This window comes from Phalaenopsis equestris, unplaced genomic scaffold, assembly GCF_001263595.1.
Source record: "Phalaenopsis equestris unplaced genomic scaffold, ASM126359v1 Scaffold000403, whole genome shotgun sequence".
Taxonomy (NCBI): Eukaryota; Viridiplantae; Streptophyta; class Magnoliopsida; order Asparagales; family Orchidaceae; genus Phalaenopsis; species Phalaenopsis equestris.
This window is the reverse complement of record NW_018164845.1, coordinates 306,202-325,265: the sequence shown is the minus strand read 5'-3', so window position 1 is coordinate 325,265 and position 19,064 is coordinate 306,202. Positions and strand designations below refer to the sequence as shown.

The 19,064-nt window shown below is 37.8% G+C and overlaps 1 protein-coding gene across 5 annotated transcripts in view; it reads left to right on the top strand.

Annotated features, from left to right (window-relative positions):
* The window catches only part of LOC110026929, a 42,612-nt gene that overhangs the window by 15,356 nt on the left and 8,192 nt on the right, over window positions 1-19,064 (top strand). For 4 of the 5 annotated variants that reach the window (XM_020728144.1, XM_020728143.1, XM_020728145.1 and 1 more), the window contains exon 3: window positions 1,113-1,664. The exons of the other annotated variant lie outside the window; for it this stretch is intronic. In XM_020728144.1, the coding sequence (XP_020583803.1) occupies window positions 1,113-1,664 (552 nt within the window). The remainder of the gene's footprint in view (window positions 1-1,112; window positions 1,665-19,064) is intronic. 5 annotated transcript variants of the gene reach the window in all.

The window sequence follows — 19,064 nt, the reverse complement described above, 5'->3', positions numbered from 1 at the left end:
ATATGGGCTTAAAGTCGATCCCTAATGTAAACCAACAGAAATAGTAAAATATTTTGTCAATCCTCCTTCAGTTTGAACACAAGTAACAGCTCTAGTATACATATCTTTAATGACTTGAATATAAGTCATATCAACACATTTCTTCTCGAGAACTCTCCAAAGGATATCTCTTGGAACCTTATCGTAAGCTTTTTCTAAATCAATAAAAATCAAATGTAGATTCTCCTTATTATCTCTGAACTTCTCCATCAAACCTCTCAATAAATGTATATCTTTCATAGTAGACCTGCCCGACGTAAATCCAAATTGATTATGAGAAACTTTTGTGATGCATCTTAACCTATGTTCAATTACCCTCTCCCATAATTTTAAAGTATGACACATCAACTTAATTCCTCTATAGTTTGCACACTCTTGTGCATCCCCTTTATTCTTACAAATGGGGTTCAAAATACTCTTCCTCCACTCCTCAGGCATCTTTTTAGTTTTTAAAATAATATTAAAGAGTTTAGTAAGCCAAGAAACTCCCAAATCTCCCAAATATTTCCACACTTCAATTGGGATATCATCAGGTCCTACAGACTTTCCACCCTTGGTTTTCTTTAAAGCCTCCTCAACTTCTTTTTTGCTAATGCGACGGTAAAAATGAAACGTTTTATTATTATTTACGATATTAAAATCACTAAGTTCGATCGTATTTTCAGAAACTTCATTAAAAAGTTTATCAAAGTAACTCACCCACCTATGTTGAATATCTTTTTCTAAGAAAAGTACTTTTTGATTTTCATCTTTAATACACTTTACTTGAGTTAAATCTTTACTTTTCTTTTCTCTTTGTTTGGCTAGTTTATACATATATTTTTCACCCTCCTTAGTATCTAATCTATTATAAAGATCATTAAAAGCAGAATTTTTAGCATCACAGATTGTTCTTTTAGACTCCCTGCGAGCCGTTTGATATTTTCTCCAGTTCTCTAAGCTTTTACATTTAAACCAATTTTTATAACATAACTTCTTATATTTTAGACTCTACTATCTTGAACTATGTACGCAATTATTTCATCGGTACAATTTTCGTTTTACAAATTTGAAATTTAACTAATGCCTTGCAGATGGACAACATTTTCCTTCTACCGATGTGTCGTTAAGCAAACAACCTGGTTCTTTGGATAGAAACAAGGATCTAGAGATGGAAGAGTGTTTGGTCCGCAAAAATTTCATTATTACTGAGATTACAATGGTGGACGTGGATGATAAATTTTGTAGAAGACCATCTACCTGTGAATTGGATCATGCATCAACAGATGGAGAAGCATCAAAACAATCTTTAGCCACAGCATTAGATTCCTCACAAGGCCACCACAACATCAAAGAGTGTTTTCGTTCAGTTTCTGCAAATTTAGAAGATGCCTGTAATAAATGTTCTATTGCTCAAGCACACCATAATGAATGTGGTGAAACTGAGGATTCAATGAATAATTTGAGTTTGTCAGGTCAGGATTGTGAAACTGCTGAATTTTCTCGTGAAGCTACAGGTTTTAAAGCGAGGGAAAAATGTCAGAATTTTGAGGAAGTTAGAGATGTCGAGGAGGGAGAGAAAATAAAGAAACTATTTGAGGATCATGAGACCCATAAAGAGAAGGAAAGTGGAAGCGAACGCCAAGGTAAAATATTTCCTGCAATTTATTTTTAGGAAGATTTACATACTGAAGAAAAAAATTGGTACAAGGTATTTTCCTTTATTCATGAGTTGGGCTTTTATAGACCCTTATAATCCTTTTACAAATAACCTCTAGACCTCTTCTATATTTTTTATTTACAATTAGACCCCTCAAAATAAGATATAAATCTCAACACTCCCGCTCAAGGTGAGCAAAAGATATCCACTATGCCCATCTTGTCACATAATCTAGACAAATTTAATGAACTAAGTCCTTTAGTGAGGTAGTCAGCTACTTGTTCTTTAGTGGCTACATGACTTAGCTCCAGTAGCTCGTTGCTCAGCTTTTCCTTGATTAGGAATCTATCAATCTCCACATGTTTGGTTTTGTTGTGTTGAACCGGGTCAATGCTGATTGTTGACCTGTTGTCATGTCACAACTTCATTTGAGTTCTTTGATCCACCTTGACCTTGACCAACAAGGCTCTCAGCCACATCATCTTAGCAACACCTAAGGCATGGCCATATACACTGTTCTGTTGTTGACCTCGCTACCACAGATTGTTTCTTGCTCTTCCAAGAGACCAAGTTGCCACCTACAAACATTTTGTATCTTGAGGTGAATCTTTTGTCGTCTGTACAACTCGCGGAGTGAACATCACAATAGCCCATAATTTCTACGTGTTTGTTCTTCTTGAAGATCAGTCTTTTTCCTGGTGCACTCTTCTGATATCTCAGAATCTGATACACTGCATCCACATGACCCTTTCTTGGATCATGCATATAGCAGTTCACCACGCTCTTAACAAATGAGATGTCGGGACGCATGTGACTCAGATAGATCAGACGACCCACCAATCTCTGATATCTCTCATGATCAACAAGCTCTCCTGCCTTTGCAGTCAGCTTGGTCTTCTGATCAATTGGAGAGACGGAAGGCTTGCATCCCAGCTTGCCTATTCTTGTGAGTAGATCTAATACATACTTCTCTGAGATAAGACCATCCCCTCTAATTCACGAGCCACCTCAATCCCAACGAAGTATCTCATCATTACTAGTGATAATCATATTATCAACACAAATAACAGGTATTGTGATGTGACCACTATTTTGACGAAAGAACACCGAATGATTAACATTGATATTATCAACACAAATAACAGGTATTGTGATGTGACCACTATTTTGACGAAAGAACACCGAATGATCAACATTGATCAGCTGATATCTCATCCCTATTATAGTTTTTCTAAACATGTCAAAACAAGCTCAAGGAGATTACTTCAAGCCATAAAGCGATATTCTAAGCCTGCACACCTTGCTCGCTGTCTGATTTGTATTGAATCCTGCTAATATGTCCATATACACCACATCTAGTAACTAACTATGAAAGAATCAGACAACGAGCAACTTTCAAGTTGTCAAAACGCTCCAAAAACCTTCAATGTTACTGGACATAATACCTTCAATCTAACGACAAGATTCATAGTCAGTTACTGGAGGTGGTGTATGGATGGACAATCTAACTCGCTATAAATCCTTCAATGTTACTTTCAATCTAACAGCAGGATTCCATATACACCACCTCCAGTTCACCACGCTCCAAAATCCTTCAATGGGAGGATTCCGCTATTATCTCCTTTCTACATTTGACAAGGAGACTTTCAATCTAACACTTCGATGACATTCTATTGATCAATTAAATTGTTGTCAAAACTGCTTCCCCCACAAATGCTTTGAGACATTCATCGTGATCATCATGCTTCGAGCTACCTCTAGAAGGTGTCTATTCTTCTTCTTAGCTACTCCGTTTTGTGCCGGTATTTATGAATATGTGGTTTGATACTTTCCTCAAAAGTCTTGTTGGTATACTCTTTCCCATTATCAGACCTCAATGCCTTCACTACTGCACTGTATTGAGTCTGAATCACCTTATGAAAGCTTTTAAAGTAGGTAAACAAATAAATTTTCAACAGATATAACCCAGTAACACAAGAAAATAATTAATGGAAGATACAAAATATCTGTAAACATCCATAAAAGTTATTGAACAAGGTCCCCATACATTTGAATGCACCAAATCAAAAGCGTAAGAATTTTTACCATAATTAACATAAAAGCTCCTGATATACTTACCAAACTCACAAGCATCACACACAAGTTTCTGTTAATTTGTTTTTTCATACTGGGATTTATACAAACAATTCAATAGAAAACTAAAATAAGAGCGTCTTATGCGCCTATAATTTAGTAACAAAACATCCTCTACACTTCTCTGAAATCCTCTTGCTCCAGCATTCTCAACAATGGATGCCAAGGCTGAGTCCATGTCCCACGTCTCCGGCCAGTCCTCTTCTCTTGAAAGATCACATTTGGAATATCAAATGAAACAACACATTTTAATTCGATTATAATGACGCTAATGAATAAAAAGTTCACTGGAAAAGAAGGAGCATGCAAAATATTAGATAAAGTCATAAAATTAGTACACATCGCTGTACTCTTACTAACCATAGGCTGTGTTGTACCATCGACAGTTTGAGTGTTCTCTGAAACTGCTAAGTGAGTATAGGAAGAGAACTCGCTAACAACACTTGTCACATGTTGATATGCACTAGTGTCTATTATTTATTCTGGTGATCTTGTGGTGGATATAGAGGCAAGTGCATGTGTATCATGAGTAACTTTGGCTATGTGAGCATAACTAGCAGTGTTCCTCTTGGATGATGATAAAGTGGATACATTCTTAGTCACATTACATGCCGCTTTCACTGTCTTATCTTCAACATATTTAGTAACTCGTGATCCTCATCGGTAAAAGCTACCCATGTTTTTCTCTCGTTCTTTTCTACCATCAGATTTGTTTGGTAGCCCCCCTCTTCCACCCCTAGGGCCACACAATTATGACGAAGGCCTCTTGATTTTCCACGTCCATTTGTCTCTCTCTCTTTAGGTGGTTTTGGACAAGTCATGCTCAAGTGTCCTACTTCTCCACAGTTGAAGCGCCTGCGGGTCTCCTCTTAGGCGCCTATCATACTTGAGCTTGATGCAGCCAAAGCTTATCGCGTACCTAGAAGTCCACTTTGCTCAGAGTTTAGCCTCATGCAACTCTCCTACTATAGCATCAATTTAATCTTTTTACAAATAACACTTAGGCCTTTTCTATTTTTCCTATTTACAATGAAACCTCCCAAAATAAGATACAAATCTCAACATATACATACCACTCAATTCTTATGTATTTACATATCTAACAACTAAAATTTAATTTTTACATGCATGCCTCTATAATTGTGCATTAAAAGTTGTAACAATACTCGCAGAAAATGTGTTCCAATATAGCAAAAAAAAGTGGACGGTAAAGGTGCAATAACGCTTGAGGGAAGAGCATATACAAATAACATGAGAAACTGCATTCTAGTAGAAATAAATTGTCTATAAGTTTTTAGCCAATTTATCCCCGCTATAACACTCCGAAAGTTTATTCGAGTTGTTATCTAGATCTAACTTTGAAGATTTTATTTGGGATGTTGCATTTGTGTTGATTTCTTAGGGGAAAAAAATCGCATCTGAAGCCAAGGAAAATAGACTAGTGAAAGACTTGTTTATGGTTAAGTAAATCAAACTAAAGAAATGATACCTCATGAATATTCTTTTGAGATTGTATTATACATAACATATGATTTGCTGTTGCATTTTATTTTGAATATATTCTTGATGTTGTTTAATCTCAATATGCATCTACATTCGTACTTGTTCATGATCTAGAATCTGCACATGATAACAAACTGTATTTAGGGTTTGAAAGCAAAATTAATAATGTGATCACAACTAAACTTGAAACCATTGTAGTAATCAAATCTATTTTAATTTTGTGGAGCTAAAAAAATCTCACTTTGACCCGCAGCCTAGGGGGCTTTTCAGCCTGCCTTTGGGTGCTTAAGCGTGTCGATCGTTTTAACCTTGTAATTTGAAAACATGATGATTTTGTGATTTTAAAAACAATTTAAATATGAATATAACTTTTTTTTTTTATTTTTAAAAGTAATATTTTAATTTTAAAATAGGTGAGACCAAACGGGTCTCACATTTTAAATAGTTTAGATGATTGAATACAATATTATAAATAATACACTTATCCCGAAGAGAATAAATATATCACATAAATATATCACTTGTAATGGGGATTCAATTACCTAGACTAAAGAATTTGTGACATCCGTCTTGGTCTGCGAAATATTTTATAAAAAAGTCCAACAAGTTTCTCTACCTAACATAAAAAAAATTAGATAGAGTTTATTTTATCTGGGTTTCAGGTTCCCTATAGAGGCAAACCCCTATAGTTAATTACATCTTAAATGACCGATGTCACCTAAGGAAACTCTCGATTAAGATCAGTGGTTTTACTTTTTAGATTTTAAAGTTTAGGTTTCCAAGATTGGACATAGGAAAATCAAGTGGGAGTAGCTTAAAATAGGAACAATTGTTTTATAGAATCCAAAAGGAATGAATAATAGGAGACATCAAAAATCCAGGAGAAACCCCGGGGATGTCCCAACTATCATAATGTTCGGTTTTATGTCTTTGAAATGATGTTTATTTGATATTTCAATCCTGCACTTATGTTTACACAATATCGGAATGTGCAAATAGCCTAAAAGATAGAAGGATTTACACCGTACCGCACGGTAACCTCAGAATTCTAAAGTGTTAGGACTTGTAATGGCACAACAGAGTTGTGCAAAAGCCTAAATTCTGTATATTCATCCAGGGGCATTATATTGTTATTTAAACTAAATGAAGTGATAGGCGATGTGAAGATGTTTATGTGATGTTTTGCTATTGCAGGTTCACCTTGAAGTTGTTCCTCTTCGCGCTGCCTTCGCTCCAAGCTCCTCAATTCGCTCCAAGCTCCTCATAGTAGCACCTCCTGGTTTAGTGTTAATCCTATACAACCACTACGTTTTCCTAAACTAAGGCATAGTGTGTATCAAAATAACTAAACATGTAGTATAAAAAAAAAGAACAGTATAATACACAGTAGAAAGAAAGGATGGTATAACATGCTGAAAGAATAGTATAACGTGCTAGAAAGAGCAGTATAACATGCTGGGAAAGTAATATAACATCCTAGGAAACAAATAAAAAAAAATGCTGCAAGGTAAATCACACCTGTAAATTTAAGAAGTTTGCTGCTCCTTTAAGCTAGTTATTATTCACTGTATAAAGAAAAATTGTTTGGAAACATCGAGAAAATTGACGAATAAATCCATGACGAAAGATTCGAGAAAATTGACAAATAATAATTTAAATAAAACCATCAAAATCTTGGAAAAATCCCGAAGAAAAGACTACGAGTGCTTTGTCCAAAATTCCAAGAAAACATATGAAAAATCCGAAAAGAGAGGACCGCAAGCACTCGGGTCGGGGCTAGACTCAAATATATATTTGTACTCGAGGGTCATCGAAGGCTACTCGGTCACCCGGATGTATAAAGCCCGACACTCCACTAGAAGGATGTCCTACTGAACCTAACTTAGGAGGATATTCCTTAGCCCAGGATCGGCAATCAACAAGTGGACAACTTAATTTGTAACACCTCTTTAAAATTTAAGTTTTAACATGCATATGTATTTCAAACATACAAAAGATAAGTTATTTTAATTTTGATTTTGTAATGAAAATATTTTTATATATGTTACATCTGTCATTATCAATTTGTTTTATTAATTTTGAAAAATAAATGGTTCTCCACAAGGCGATCACGTCACCGAGCCTAAGACTACCAACAACCTAAGAAGGTACGGGTCCTCCTTTAGTCTCTGTACGAGTCCCCCTCTAGTCTTATGTCGGTGAATGATACTTTCATCCTACAGTTCATCAGGTCCCAGAATTGAGTCCTGGTGTTGTAGGATGAGATATCATTTTACTCTACCACCGACGTGCCTTTGTCATCATCGCCCTATGCCCCAAAACAAAACCGACCTACTTGCAATCTTGCTTGATGGTTTCACATATAGCAAAAGACTATACACGAGCACTTATGTATCAGACATAAGCACAGAAAATCGAACCAAGAAGCAAGGAAAGAAAAGAACAAAAATGGGGATGAGAGAGGAGAAACTGATCCACCCAAAAGATCGAACGAAAAAGGGTAGAGCAATCCTCAGTCATATAAAAAAGACCTAAAAATAGAGCCCAAGATCCTCAAAATCAATCCTAGAAGGATGTCATTTTCAAATGACAATTTTATGAATTTTCAAACCTCTTTATGAATTCAATTTATATGAAATTCATAATTTATCAAAATAAAGTTTCAAGAAATCTTCATATGTCATAAAACAAGAATGACTAATGCATAAAGAATAACTCTTTAAATCTATTAAAGCGATGCCAATACCAACTCCAACTTTAATCAAAAGCTCTTTTCCCTTTTCTTTTATATCTCATTAAAATAAAATTATTCTTATAAATATCCATGACCAAGGCAATAGAAAGAGACAATTACCAGCCCAATTTATTCCACTAAGAGGTCATAAGTTAAAGCTCACGAGTAAGACAATAAGGGAGGGGAGAGCCAACGGGTAAGACAGCAGGAAGGAGAGCCTACGGGTAAGACAACAAACCAAAGTCTACTAAGCCAACAAAACCACCAAGCCATCCTTATGGCAAAGACAACAAACCGCAAATCATTATGCTCGACTCACAACAAAGGCAGCAGACCAAAGCCCCAATCCAGCTCACGGGGAGAAGCCAAAAGAGAAGAGAAATGTAGAGACAGTAGACATGAAGCTCACAGTTAAGGCAACAAACCAAAACCAAGATCCAAATCCAACTCACGGGGAGGAGCCAAGAGAGAGGAGAATTATAAAGGCAGTGAACATGAAGCTCACGGCTAAGGCAGCAAACCAAAACCACCAAGCTAACAGAGCCACCTAGACACCCTTATGGCAAAGACAGCAGACCAAAACCATCAATCTAGACTCACAGCCACATATAACGAGGAGAAATTCAACACAACACAAACCCACGGGTAAGGGCAAAGGAGAAGAAAACCTCCAACCAAGCCATGCCCAACAAAAGTGTCAAATTAAATCAAAGGAATAGTTCAAAATAGTAAGAGATTTCAGCTAAAATATAATACCAAAAGAGGCTCAAACTGAACCCACCAAAGTGGTAAACTAAGCCCAAAGAAATAGTCCAAACATATAAGGAATCTTAACCAACATAACTCACCAAAAGGAGCACAAAATGAGCCTATCAAAAGGCCAACCCGAACCCAGCAGAAAGGGAAAGTTGAGCCCTGTACACAGGGGGCAAACCAAGAAAATATTTCTAGCATAAACTTGATTTCAAAAAGAGTCTAAACCGAGCCTGAGCCCTGTACACAGGGGGCAAACCAAGAAAATATTTCTAGCATAAACTTGATTTCAAAAAGAGTCTAAACCGGACCCAACAAGTGGGTCAAAACAGGAAATAGTTTCCCTTAGAGCTTTATATTCCAAAATATCGTGCCAACATATGTCTCGAATGGGGTCAAATAACAGGAAACATATAAATATGCATGCATCTTTATAGCCAACATGTCATCAAGCTTTGAAATGAATTCCACTATTTAATTGAATAAAACCAACAATAATAGAGAGCCTTAGAATCAAAACCCAAACCATCATTTCACATATTTCAAATAGTCAATTATCATTTCATGGCAACCACAGAAATGTTTCAAAATTTCCTTTATCATGCATTTAGAATCAGAAAGCAAGAGAAAGCAGCCACATTTCACTTCATCTTATTGATTCAAGGAGCTTTCCAGGATTAGATCTCAAGATCAGACATAAACTTTTACTTCCACATATTTTAAAAGAGAAAGTTTTACACAACATGTTTGCATCTCAGGATTAGATCTCAATATTTTCAGGTGCACTAGAAGATGTATATGAGGGCAAGCATAAAATCTAAAAGCATTACACAACATGTTTGTAAATATTAGAGCTTTAGTGTGAGGTATATAAGTATATAAGAATCAGGTGGTAAGTATGTAAAGGTCCCATTGTATTCACACCTATACTTCAGCTTTTACATTTGTGCCACACAAAATTTTAGATTTTGCAAAACAAGCCACCTGACAATTTCTGATTTTTGCAAATCAGACACCAAAGGTACAAATATTGAACATCAACAAAAGAGTGCTTTAAATCCCATAAGAAACTGTGTCCTTGAGAATTTTAGAAAATAAAATCTTAGAAGAATTTTATCAAAACTCATGTGCCAAATTTGTAGGTATATAAGAATTGGATGGCATGCATGTAAATGATTAAAATTCAAATGAAAGAAGTGTAAAAGCATAGGAATTAAGTGACATGTATCAAGAGTTCCCCAAAACAAACTAGCAAGACTCCCGAATTCCAAGTAGCAACTTTCAAATCTTCACATAAGAGAGGGTATCACACTTCTCATATTTTTGCAAGTAAGTTCATAGTTATGTAAAGAATAAGAAGAAAGGCTTCTATGATACGAGGCTTGCCATAACCAAACTACCAAAGAAGAGGAAAATTATAAAGAGCTTACCTAAACTAACCACTAAATCAGAAATGATGAAAGCAAGAAAATCCAAAACGAAAGTTCCAGAAAGGAAGACAACTCCACCAAAATTCCAGCCCTGAAAATTCCCCACAGCACTTCCAAGAAGGCCTCGAGCACACAGGAAATGAACAAATCAAAGAAAATCCAACAAGGAGATGAGAGAAAATTTTGGCAGCAGCTCCACCTTTTTTAAAATTTTCGACCAACCCTTGACCTCCCCAAAGTGGGGTTTTTATACCAAAAAAAGGAGAGAGGAGAAGCCACCTACCAGCCTCCCTAGTAAGCAAATCAGGTAAAGGGAGAGGAGGAGAAGGATTTAAGGCAAGAGGAAATGTAGCCTAGGGCAGAGGAAGAGCCGGCCAGGTGGAACTTCGCAGTTGGAGAGCCGTTCGGTCGAGCGGCTCCCGCAGAAGAAGATGAACCACTTGCTAGGGCACGCGATCGGGTCAAGAGACGCGCAAACTGCTCGGGTGCGGCCGATCGCTAGGGAGGGGAAGGCGATTGTGCTGCTGGATCGAGTTAGGGTTTAAATTAAATTATAATTAGTTATATAACTATAAAAATACCAAATATTTTGAAAAAAAAATTTAATCTATCCCTTTTTATTCGTGCGCCATAACATAACAAAATTGGTGTCTATGTTAAGTAATTTTGACGTTCCAGACGCGCTGGCGTGGTCCGTTTCGCCGTCGGAGGTCATTTTGGCAAATTCATCGTTTTGCGTGTAAAGTTTCTCATGTCGGAAATATGACAATATGAGTGTCCTTTTCTACTAAAATTGGTGTCCCGAACGCGTTGGCGTAATCCATTTTGTCTTCGGAGGTCGTCCGGATAAGTTCGCATTTTCACCCGTCCTTTAAAATTAATTGAAGTCCAACTTCGTGCAATTTTGTGAATTTTGTGCATTTGGTGAGTGTATGTGACGATAAAGTCCTGACGAGGTTTTCTTAGGGCTTGAAATCCTATTGAGAACTTCTCCTTGAGTCTCCACACAATAGCCCTCAGCCGCTTCTTCCATAGGACGATGATTTTGAGACCATAAATGCTAGACATCACAGGAAAATAAGAAGTGTTTTGGAATTTCTAAAATGGTGGGTACCAATTTTTAGTTTTCTAAGACAGTCAATAGGAACTCCTAGAGCTAAATCTTAGGATCCTAAGAGAAGGTAATTACCTAAAAAATGAGGTCAAAAAAGCGCCTCATATTGGTGCACAAATAGAGAAGCCGCCGCTCGAGCGCTTAATGTGTTGGGCGCGATCCAAGCCTTGGGAAATTGGGTGCCAAGTTTAGGCACCTAAGCACTCGTAGCAGTTAGCTCATATTTTTCGGTTTTAAGGTCAATTTCGAGCAACAATGGAGATGTTTTCTACGCAAGTTTGTTCGATAAGTTCCTGGCGAAGGAGTGGAAGATTGGAGAGGAGCATTTTTGGGATCTTGATTTGTGTTTTTCACGTTGGATAACAAAAAAGGTTTAGAGGGTGAGTCCTTTAAGTTTCCTTGTGTGTAAAGAGGAAACTTATGTAAGTTCTTTGTAAACTTTTTTTGAATTTCATAGTAGAATTTCTGGCGTTGTGGCTCCGTGATTTTTTTCCGTTCTTCGGTTTTTCCACGTAAATTCTCGTGTGCTTTTCTGGTTGTTTTTATTGTGTATTCTACTTCTAGTTTGTTCTGGTCCGCCACTCGAGCGCTTAATGTATTGGGCGTTATCCAAGCCTTTAGCGCTTAGGTGTCTGGGCACCTAAGCGCCCGTTGCAGTTAGCTCATACTTTTCGGTTTTAAGGTCAATTTCGAGCAACAATGGAGATGGTTTCCGCGCAAGTCTGTTCGATAAGTTCCTGGTGAAGGAGTGAAAGGTTGGAGAAGAGCATTTTTGGGATCTTGACTTGTGTTTTTAGCGTTGGATAACAATAAAGGTTTGGAGGGTGAGTCCTTTAAGTTTCCTTGTTGTAAATAGGAAATTAATTTGAGTTCCTTGTAAATTTTTTTTGAATTTCATAGTAAAATTTCTGGTGGTGTGACTCCGTGGTTTTTTTTCCATTATTCGGTTTTCTCAGGTAAATTCTCTTGTGTTTTTCTGGTTATTTTTACTGTGTTTTCTACTTTTAGTTTGTTCTAGTTTTCTTGAATTGGTGTGATCCCATTATTCTGCAATGTGGTTTAGTTTATAATTGATCATAAGCTCGGTAAAGTTTGGGAACTGTTTTTTGGTATATTTCCTATCAAACTTGTATCAGTGCAGGGTTCGATTCAAATGGGAGCAATGGCCTTAGAAGCAAGATTCAAGGTGGAGAAGTTCAATTGGAAGAACTTCACTTTCTTGAAGATGCAAGTGGAGGGTTTGTTGTATCAAAAAGAACTATACTTGTCGCTACAAGGAATTACAAAGCAACCTGAATCTTTGCTCATGGAGAAATGGGAAGTGTTGGATCGAACGACCTTAGGTTTGGCGTCGTTCGATTCGGTTGTCACTTTCATTATCTATTGCATTCAACATTGTGAATGAGAAAACTACGGTGGATCTCATGGTGGCATTGGCTAAGATGTACGAAAAACCTTCTGTTTCCAAGAAAGATTTTCTTATAAAGAAATTATTCAATATGAAGATGGTGGAAGACAGTTCAATTGCAGAGCATCTCAACAACTTCAACACTGTGATGAACCAGTTGTGTTCTATGAGCGATCAAGTTTGATGATGAGGTTAGAGCATTGATGATACTATCTTTATTGTCGGACAACTGAGATGGTTTGTACGACGAATAATTTTTCAGGGACTTTGAAGTTGAACTTCGATGATATCGCGGGTCTGATCTTGAATGAAGAAGTGAGCAGAAAAACAATGAATGGTGAATTTTCAAGTTCTAAGTTGAATGTTGATAACAGGGGAAGGAATTTGGGCAGGAATACAAACAGAGGCAGATCCAAGTCCAAGAATGGGAAGCGTAAGTCAAGCAGAGGAGAATGTTGGAACTGTGGTAAGAAGAGGCAATTCAAGAAGGACTGCAAAAGTTCAAGGAAAGCTGGTGTTGGAGGACAGGAAAGTAGTTTCTCTACTAATGTCTCCACTGGTAAATTTCAAATTGACTCTCGGGTGTTATCTCTAGTCAGTACTGAATCTTGGATGGTGGATCTATGTGCCTCTTTTCATGTTTGCCCCAATAAAGAGGTATTTAAATCTACACTCAGAGTGATCAATGGAAGGTTTATTTGGGATATAACAAAGTCTGTAGTACAGTAGGAAAGGGTGATGTTGATATTAAATTGTTCAATGAAACAGTGGAGGCTTACTGAAGTTAGAAATGTTAGAAGTTTGAAGAGAAATCTTATTTCTGTGAGCCAACTGACAAAGCCAGAACTTGTGATTACTTTCACAGGTGATTCGTGGAAGGTGACCACATGACATTAGTGATGGCTTTGGGCAACATTGTAGATACCCTTTATTTGATCAATGAAATGACTGATTTCATTGATGTGGTTGAAACCAGGGTGGATGCAGATCTGTGGCACCGTAGGCTTGGTAATGTGAGTGAGAAATGCATAAAATTCCAACTTTCAAAGAATAAGCTTCATGGTTTGAAATTGGTTGATCTAAATTTTTGTGAAAACTGTACATATGACAAGCAGAAGAAGGTTTTTTTCTTCAAGAGCGGATCAGTGATGAAATCAAAGAAAATGGAGTTAGTGCATACTGTTGTATGGGGTCCTACTCCAGCTCAGTCCATTGAAGGTTTTCACTATTTTGTTACGTTCATTGTTGATCACACGAGAAATGTATAAGTTTATTTCTTAAAAAAAATATCTTGTGTTTGAATTCTTTAAGAAGTGGAAGACAATGGTAGAAATTGAGACTGACTTAAAGTTGAAGTGTCTCAGATCAGATAATGGAGATGACTATCGTGATCATAAGTTCAGGAATTTGTGTGCTTCAGAGGGGGTCAAGAATGAGTTCACCGTCCTGAGAACACCGCAACAGAATGGTGTGGTTGAGTGCTTGAACAGAATAATCACAGAGCGTGCTAGGAGCATGAGGCTGCATGTAGACTTGCCAAAACAGTTTTGTGCTGAAGTAGTAAACACTGAAGTTTATCTAATTAACCATAGTCCATCAATACCTTTGGAGGAAGGCTTACCTAATGAAACCTCGAGTAACAAAAATATGTCTATCTCATTTAAGAGTGTTTGGGTGTTCTATATATGTGCATGTTGATGCGGGGTCCACGAGCTAGCTTGACTCGAAATCTGTCAAGCGCACCTTCATTGAATGTCTCAGATGAATTTGGGTATAGGTTTTGGGATTATCAGAATTGAAATTCATCAGGAGCTAGCACGTCACTTTTAATGAAACGAAGATGTACAAGGATAGGGTTAGAATTTCAGACAGTCAATCAACTACTTTTGAAGAATCCAAATATATGGAGATAGATGATACTAGTGATCAGGAAGATAGAGAAACAAATTGTGCTCAACCAGAAGGAGCACTGGAAGTTCCTCAGTCACTTATTACAAAAGTCAGAAGATCTAACAGAGTGACATGACCTGTATATATGTATTCTCCTTCTTTATACTATTTGTTCCTAAATGATACTGGTCAACCAGAGTGTTTTGAGTAGACCCCCCAAGTTGAATCAAGAGAGTAGGAGCTCGCGATGGGTGGAGAAATGCAATCCTTGGAGTTAAATTATACTTGGGATTTGACGGTACTACCAAATGACAAAAAACACTACACAATAAGTGGGTCTATAAGTTGAGATAGGAGTCCAATGGTAGGAAGCGCTTCAAGGCAAAACTTATTGTGAAGAGTTTCCAATAGAGGGAAGGTGTGGATTATATAGAGATCTTCTCCCCAATTGTGAAGATGACGAATATCAGAGTTGTGTTGAGTCTGGTAGCAGAAAAAGTTCTACATTTGGAGCAGATGGATGTAAAAATAACTTTCTTTCATGGAGATTTGGAGGAGGAATTATATATTATGCAACCACAAGGTTACAAGATTCCAGGCAAAAAAATGTAGGTCTGTAGTTTGAAGAAGGGTCTCTATGGCTTGAAGCAGGCCTCGAGACAGTGGTATAGAAGGTTTGACAAGTTCATGTCAGACAACAGGTATTTGAAGTGCTAGGTAGACCACTATTACTTCATCAAACACTTTGGTAACATTTATATTTTGCTTTTTTTGTATGTAGATGACATGCTGATTGCAGGGGCGGATATGGAGAAAATCAGGGACTTGAAAAAACAATTATCAAGTGAGTTTGAAATGAAAGATTTAGGTTCAACTAGGAAGATCCTTGGAATGAGAATAAGCAAGGACAAAAATGCAGGAACACTGAAGTTATTTTAGGCAGAGTATGTTGAGAAGATCCTATAGAAATTCAAAATGAGTGAGGCAAAACCAGTTATCACTCCTTAGGTAGTCACTTCAAACTATCTAAGGTGCTATTGCCTAACTCTGAAGCAAAGCAAACACAGATGGAGAGAACTTTGTATACTTCAATCGTTGGAAGTTTGATGCATGCAATGATTTGTATCGAATTAGATATTGCATTTGTAGTGGGAGTTGTCAACAGGTACATGGGTAATCTAGGCAGACATTATTAGGAGGCGGTAAAGTGAAATCTCAAGTATTTGAGAGGAACAATAAAAAATGTACTTTGCTATGGAAGTACATGAATCAGTCTACAAAGATTTGTAGATTCAGATCTGACAAGAGATGTGAACAATATCAGAAGTACAACAGGGTGTATCTTTACATTATGGAACACAATGATGAGTTGGGTTTTCATGTTGCAGAAGATCGTTGCATTTTCAAGTACAAAAGATGAATATATTGCTACCACTGAGGCTAGCAATGAGATGATTTAGCTGTAAAGTTTCATGGCGGAATTGGGCAATGAGTAGGGGATTAGAAAACTCTACAGTGATTGTGAAAATAATTCATTTTGCTAAGAATGTTGTTTTTCATGCCAAGATGAAACACATTTAGCTGAGGTATCATTTCATTTACTCTCTTCTTGAAGATGGGCAGTTGTTCCTGGAGAAGGTACATACAGTTCAGAATTCTATGGATATGTTAACGAAGGTTGTGACTATTGAGAAACTGAAGCTATGATTGGCTTCAGTTGGGTTTCATGAAGGTTGAGATCGGGGTTGAGTCATACCACAGTACTTAACCACAATATGAAACTATGAAGGCGATTCAGATGGAGGTGCAGGTACAAAGGACTGGTGCTAGGTGTCATTGTTTCCATGTGGGAGGTTGTTAGTTTTGTAGAGCCAAAAGCACTCAATTTAACTCGACACCTAAGCATTGAGTTTGAGCGCCTAAGGCGCTCGACAGATAGATAGGTGTTTTTGTGCCCGCTTTTGGGCGCCTAAGCGCCCCATATTGGTGCACAAACAAAGAAGGTGATGTCCAAGTGCCGGTTTTGGGCGCTCAAGCGCCCAATGTGCTGGGCGCGTTCCAAGCCTTGGGCGCTTAGGCGCCAAGTTTGGGTGCCTAAGCAGTCAGAGCAGTTAGCTCATATTTGTTGGTTTTAAGGCCAATTTTGAGCGACGATGGAGATGGTTCCTGCTCAAGTTTCTTCAACAAGTTTCTGATGAAAGAGTGAAAGGTCGGAGAGGAGAATTTTGGGATCTTGGCATGTGTTTTTCATATCGGATCAGAGCAAGAAAAGTTTGGAGCACGAGTCCTGTGAGTTTCCTTGTGTGTAAAGAGGAAAATGATATGAGTTATTTGTAAAATTTTTCTGAATTTCATATTAGAATTTCTGGTGGTGTGGCTTCATGAGTTTCCTCTGTTCTCGGGTTTTTTACGTAAATTCTCGTGTGTTTTTCTAATTATTTTGATTGTGCTTTCTACTTTGAGTTTGTTCCGATTTTATCGAATTAGTGTGATCCCGTTATTCCGCAGTGAAATTTAGTTTCTAATTGATTTTGAGCCAGAAAAAGTTTAGGATTTTTTCTTTGGTATATTTCCTTTCAATTTATGCCTAGATATGAAATGAAACTAATCATGTATATTATAGTTGATGAATCGAATAAACAATTTGATATTGCAGAAAAATGACCTGAATCACAATAAAAACTAAAATATTAGTGCTTCAATTGAAGATGGTTACAGCACGACACTTACAAACAGGAAATAAAGACAAACAACACAAACAATACCTTAGGGCGAAGACGATGTTGTGGGCTATTGTTGACCTCATTTTTAGTGAGGACTAGTCCTCCTCTTAGGGTTTAGGATCTAGCCTTAGGGATCTCCCTTTGACTATCTTAGAACCTCCTTAGAAATGGGACCCGCCTCCGGGACCCGCCTCCTTTTAGAAATTCAACCTACTTCTGTACCCTTTTGGAGTTTCGCGTGTGTGGTATCGACTTATAAGGGTGAAACCAACATTAGGAAACCCAAAAGGGATTCCTATTCGCACTCCCGCGCGCACAAACTTCGCAATTCGGAGAGTCGACACGTCCGATCGTCACAATTCACATCGCTTGCACTGTTACCTATTGAAGGCTCGAATAAACCTTTTGAAACGATCGACCGCGGGTTGAAATTTTGTGAAATTTGAATTTTGACGCGTTTTTTACCCGATTGTTGACGACGTCGTCCCAGCAACCCCGGATGACAAAACGGACTGCACCGGCACATCCAGAGCGTCGATTTTGCCTAGAAAGGACACCCATTTTGTTACGACGCCGCACGCGAGTAAATTGCATATAATTTTATATATATATATATATATTAATTTATATAAAACCAATTCTCCCTTTTCCTCTTTAAACACTAAATCCCTAAACTCATGCACTCGAGCTTTGCCTCCCTTCCCTCCCCTGTTTGCGTGTCTGACCTTTCCCTTTCTTGGTCTCGAGCCAACCGAGCTCCTCCTCCTACACGCGAGAGAAAGTTGACCTCGTTCGTCCTTGCCTGACATTCTTTTGCCCGCGACCTTCCTTGCCGAAGCCGTGTCAGTCTCCCCGAGCTGCTTTTTTTCCTTTTCCTGGTAGTTTGACTCTAGGAAGCTTGTTCCCTGGTACACTTGAGCGACAAAATCTTCTCTTCTTCCCGATGCTTCCCTCGCTGCTACTGGGCTTGCCGCTCGGTCCGAGATTTTTCGGTGGCTTCGCGTTCAGTGAGCAAGCCTTCTATGAGCAGGGAGCACGTTCTTTTCTTCTTTGGCCTGATTCGAGTGTCGTGGGTCGAGGGGGTGATCTCCTTTCTCTTCTCCTCTCTTCTCTGCCTATAAAGATAGTTTCTTTGGATTTTTTTGGGGTTGAAAAAAGTTTTCTGAGAGGAGGGATAGAAATTTTTTGCTGTGGGAGAATTTTAGAAGGAGATTCCTGTGAGAGCACATTTTTGAGGTAGCTTCTTGTGTTGCGGTGCTTTACTTTGGCATTAAGGAGGTACCCCTTCTTCCCCCCCTCTTCTTCGGTGCCCTGTTTCATTTCGGTTTTCCTCTCTGCCGAGCCTTTGAGCTTGGCTCTGTTGGATGATACAGCATGCTAGTTCATTTTACTTTGATATATTGTTGAGATATTCACTTCAAGTGCATTTAGAAATGGAAATGTGGGCATGTCTAAGAGCTAAACTTGGTTATTCGCTTAAACTAGGGAGACTATGACACATTTGTGATTCTTGTGGCATGTTTATGTTGGAAACATTTAGGAAGTTAAGACATGACCTTGGAATAATTTTTTGCTCCTCTTGCAAGCATGTTGGGATGAGTATTATGAAGTTTTTCACTTATTTTCATTTAGCATGAAATGTTGGAGAGGTTATTTGGCCTTTCATGAATGCTAGGGAGTTCATTTTACTGTTTTATG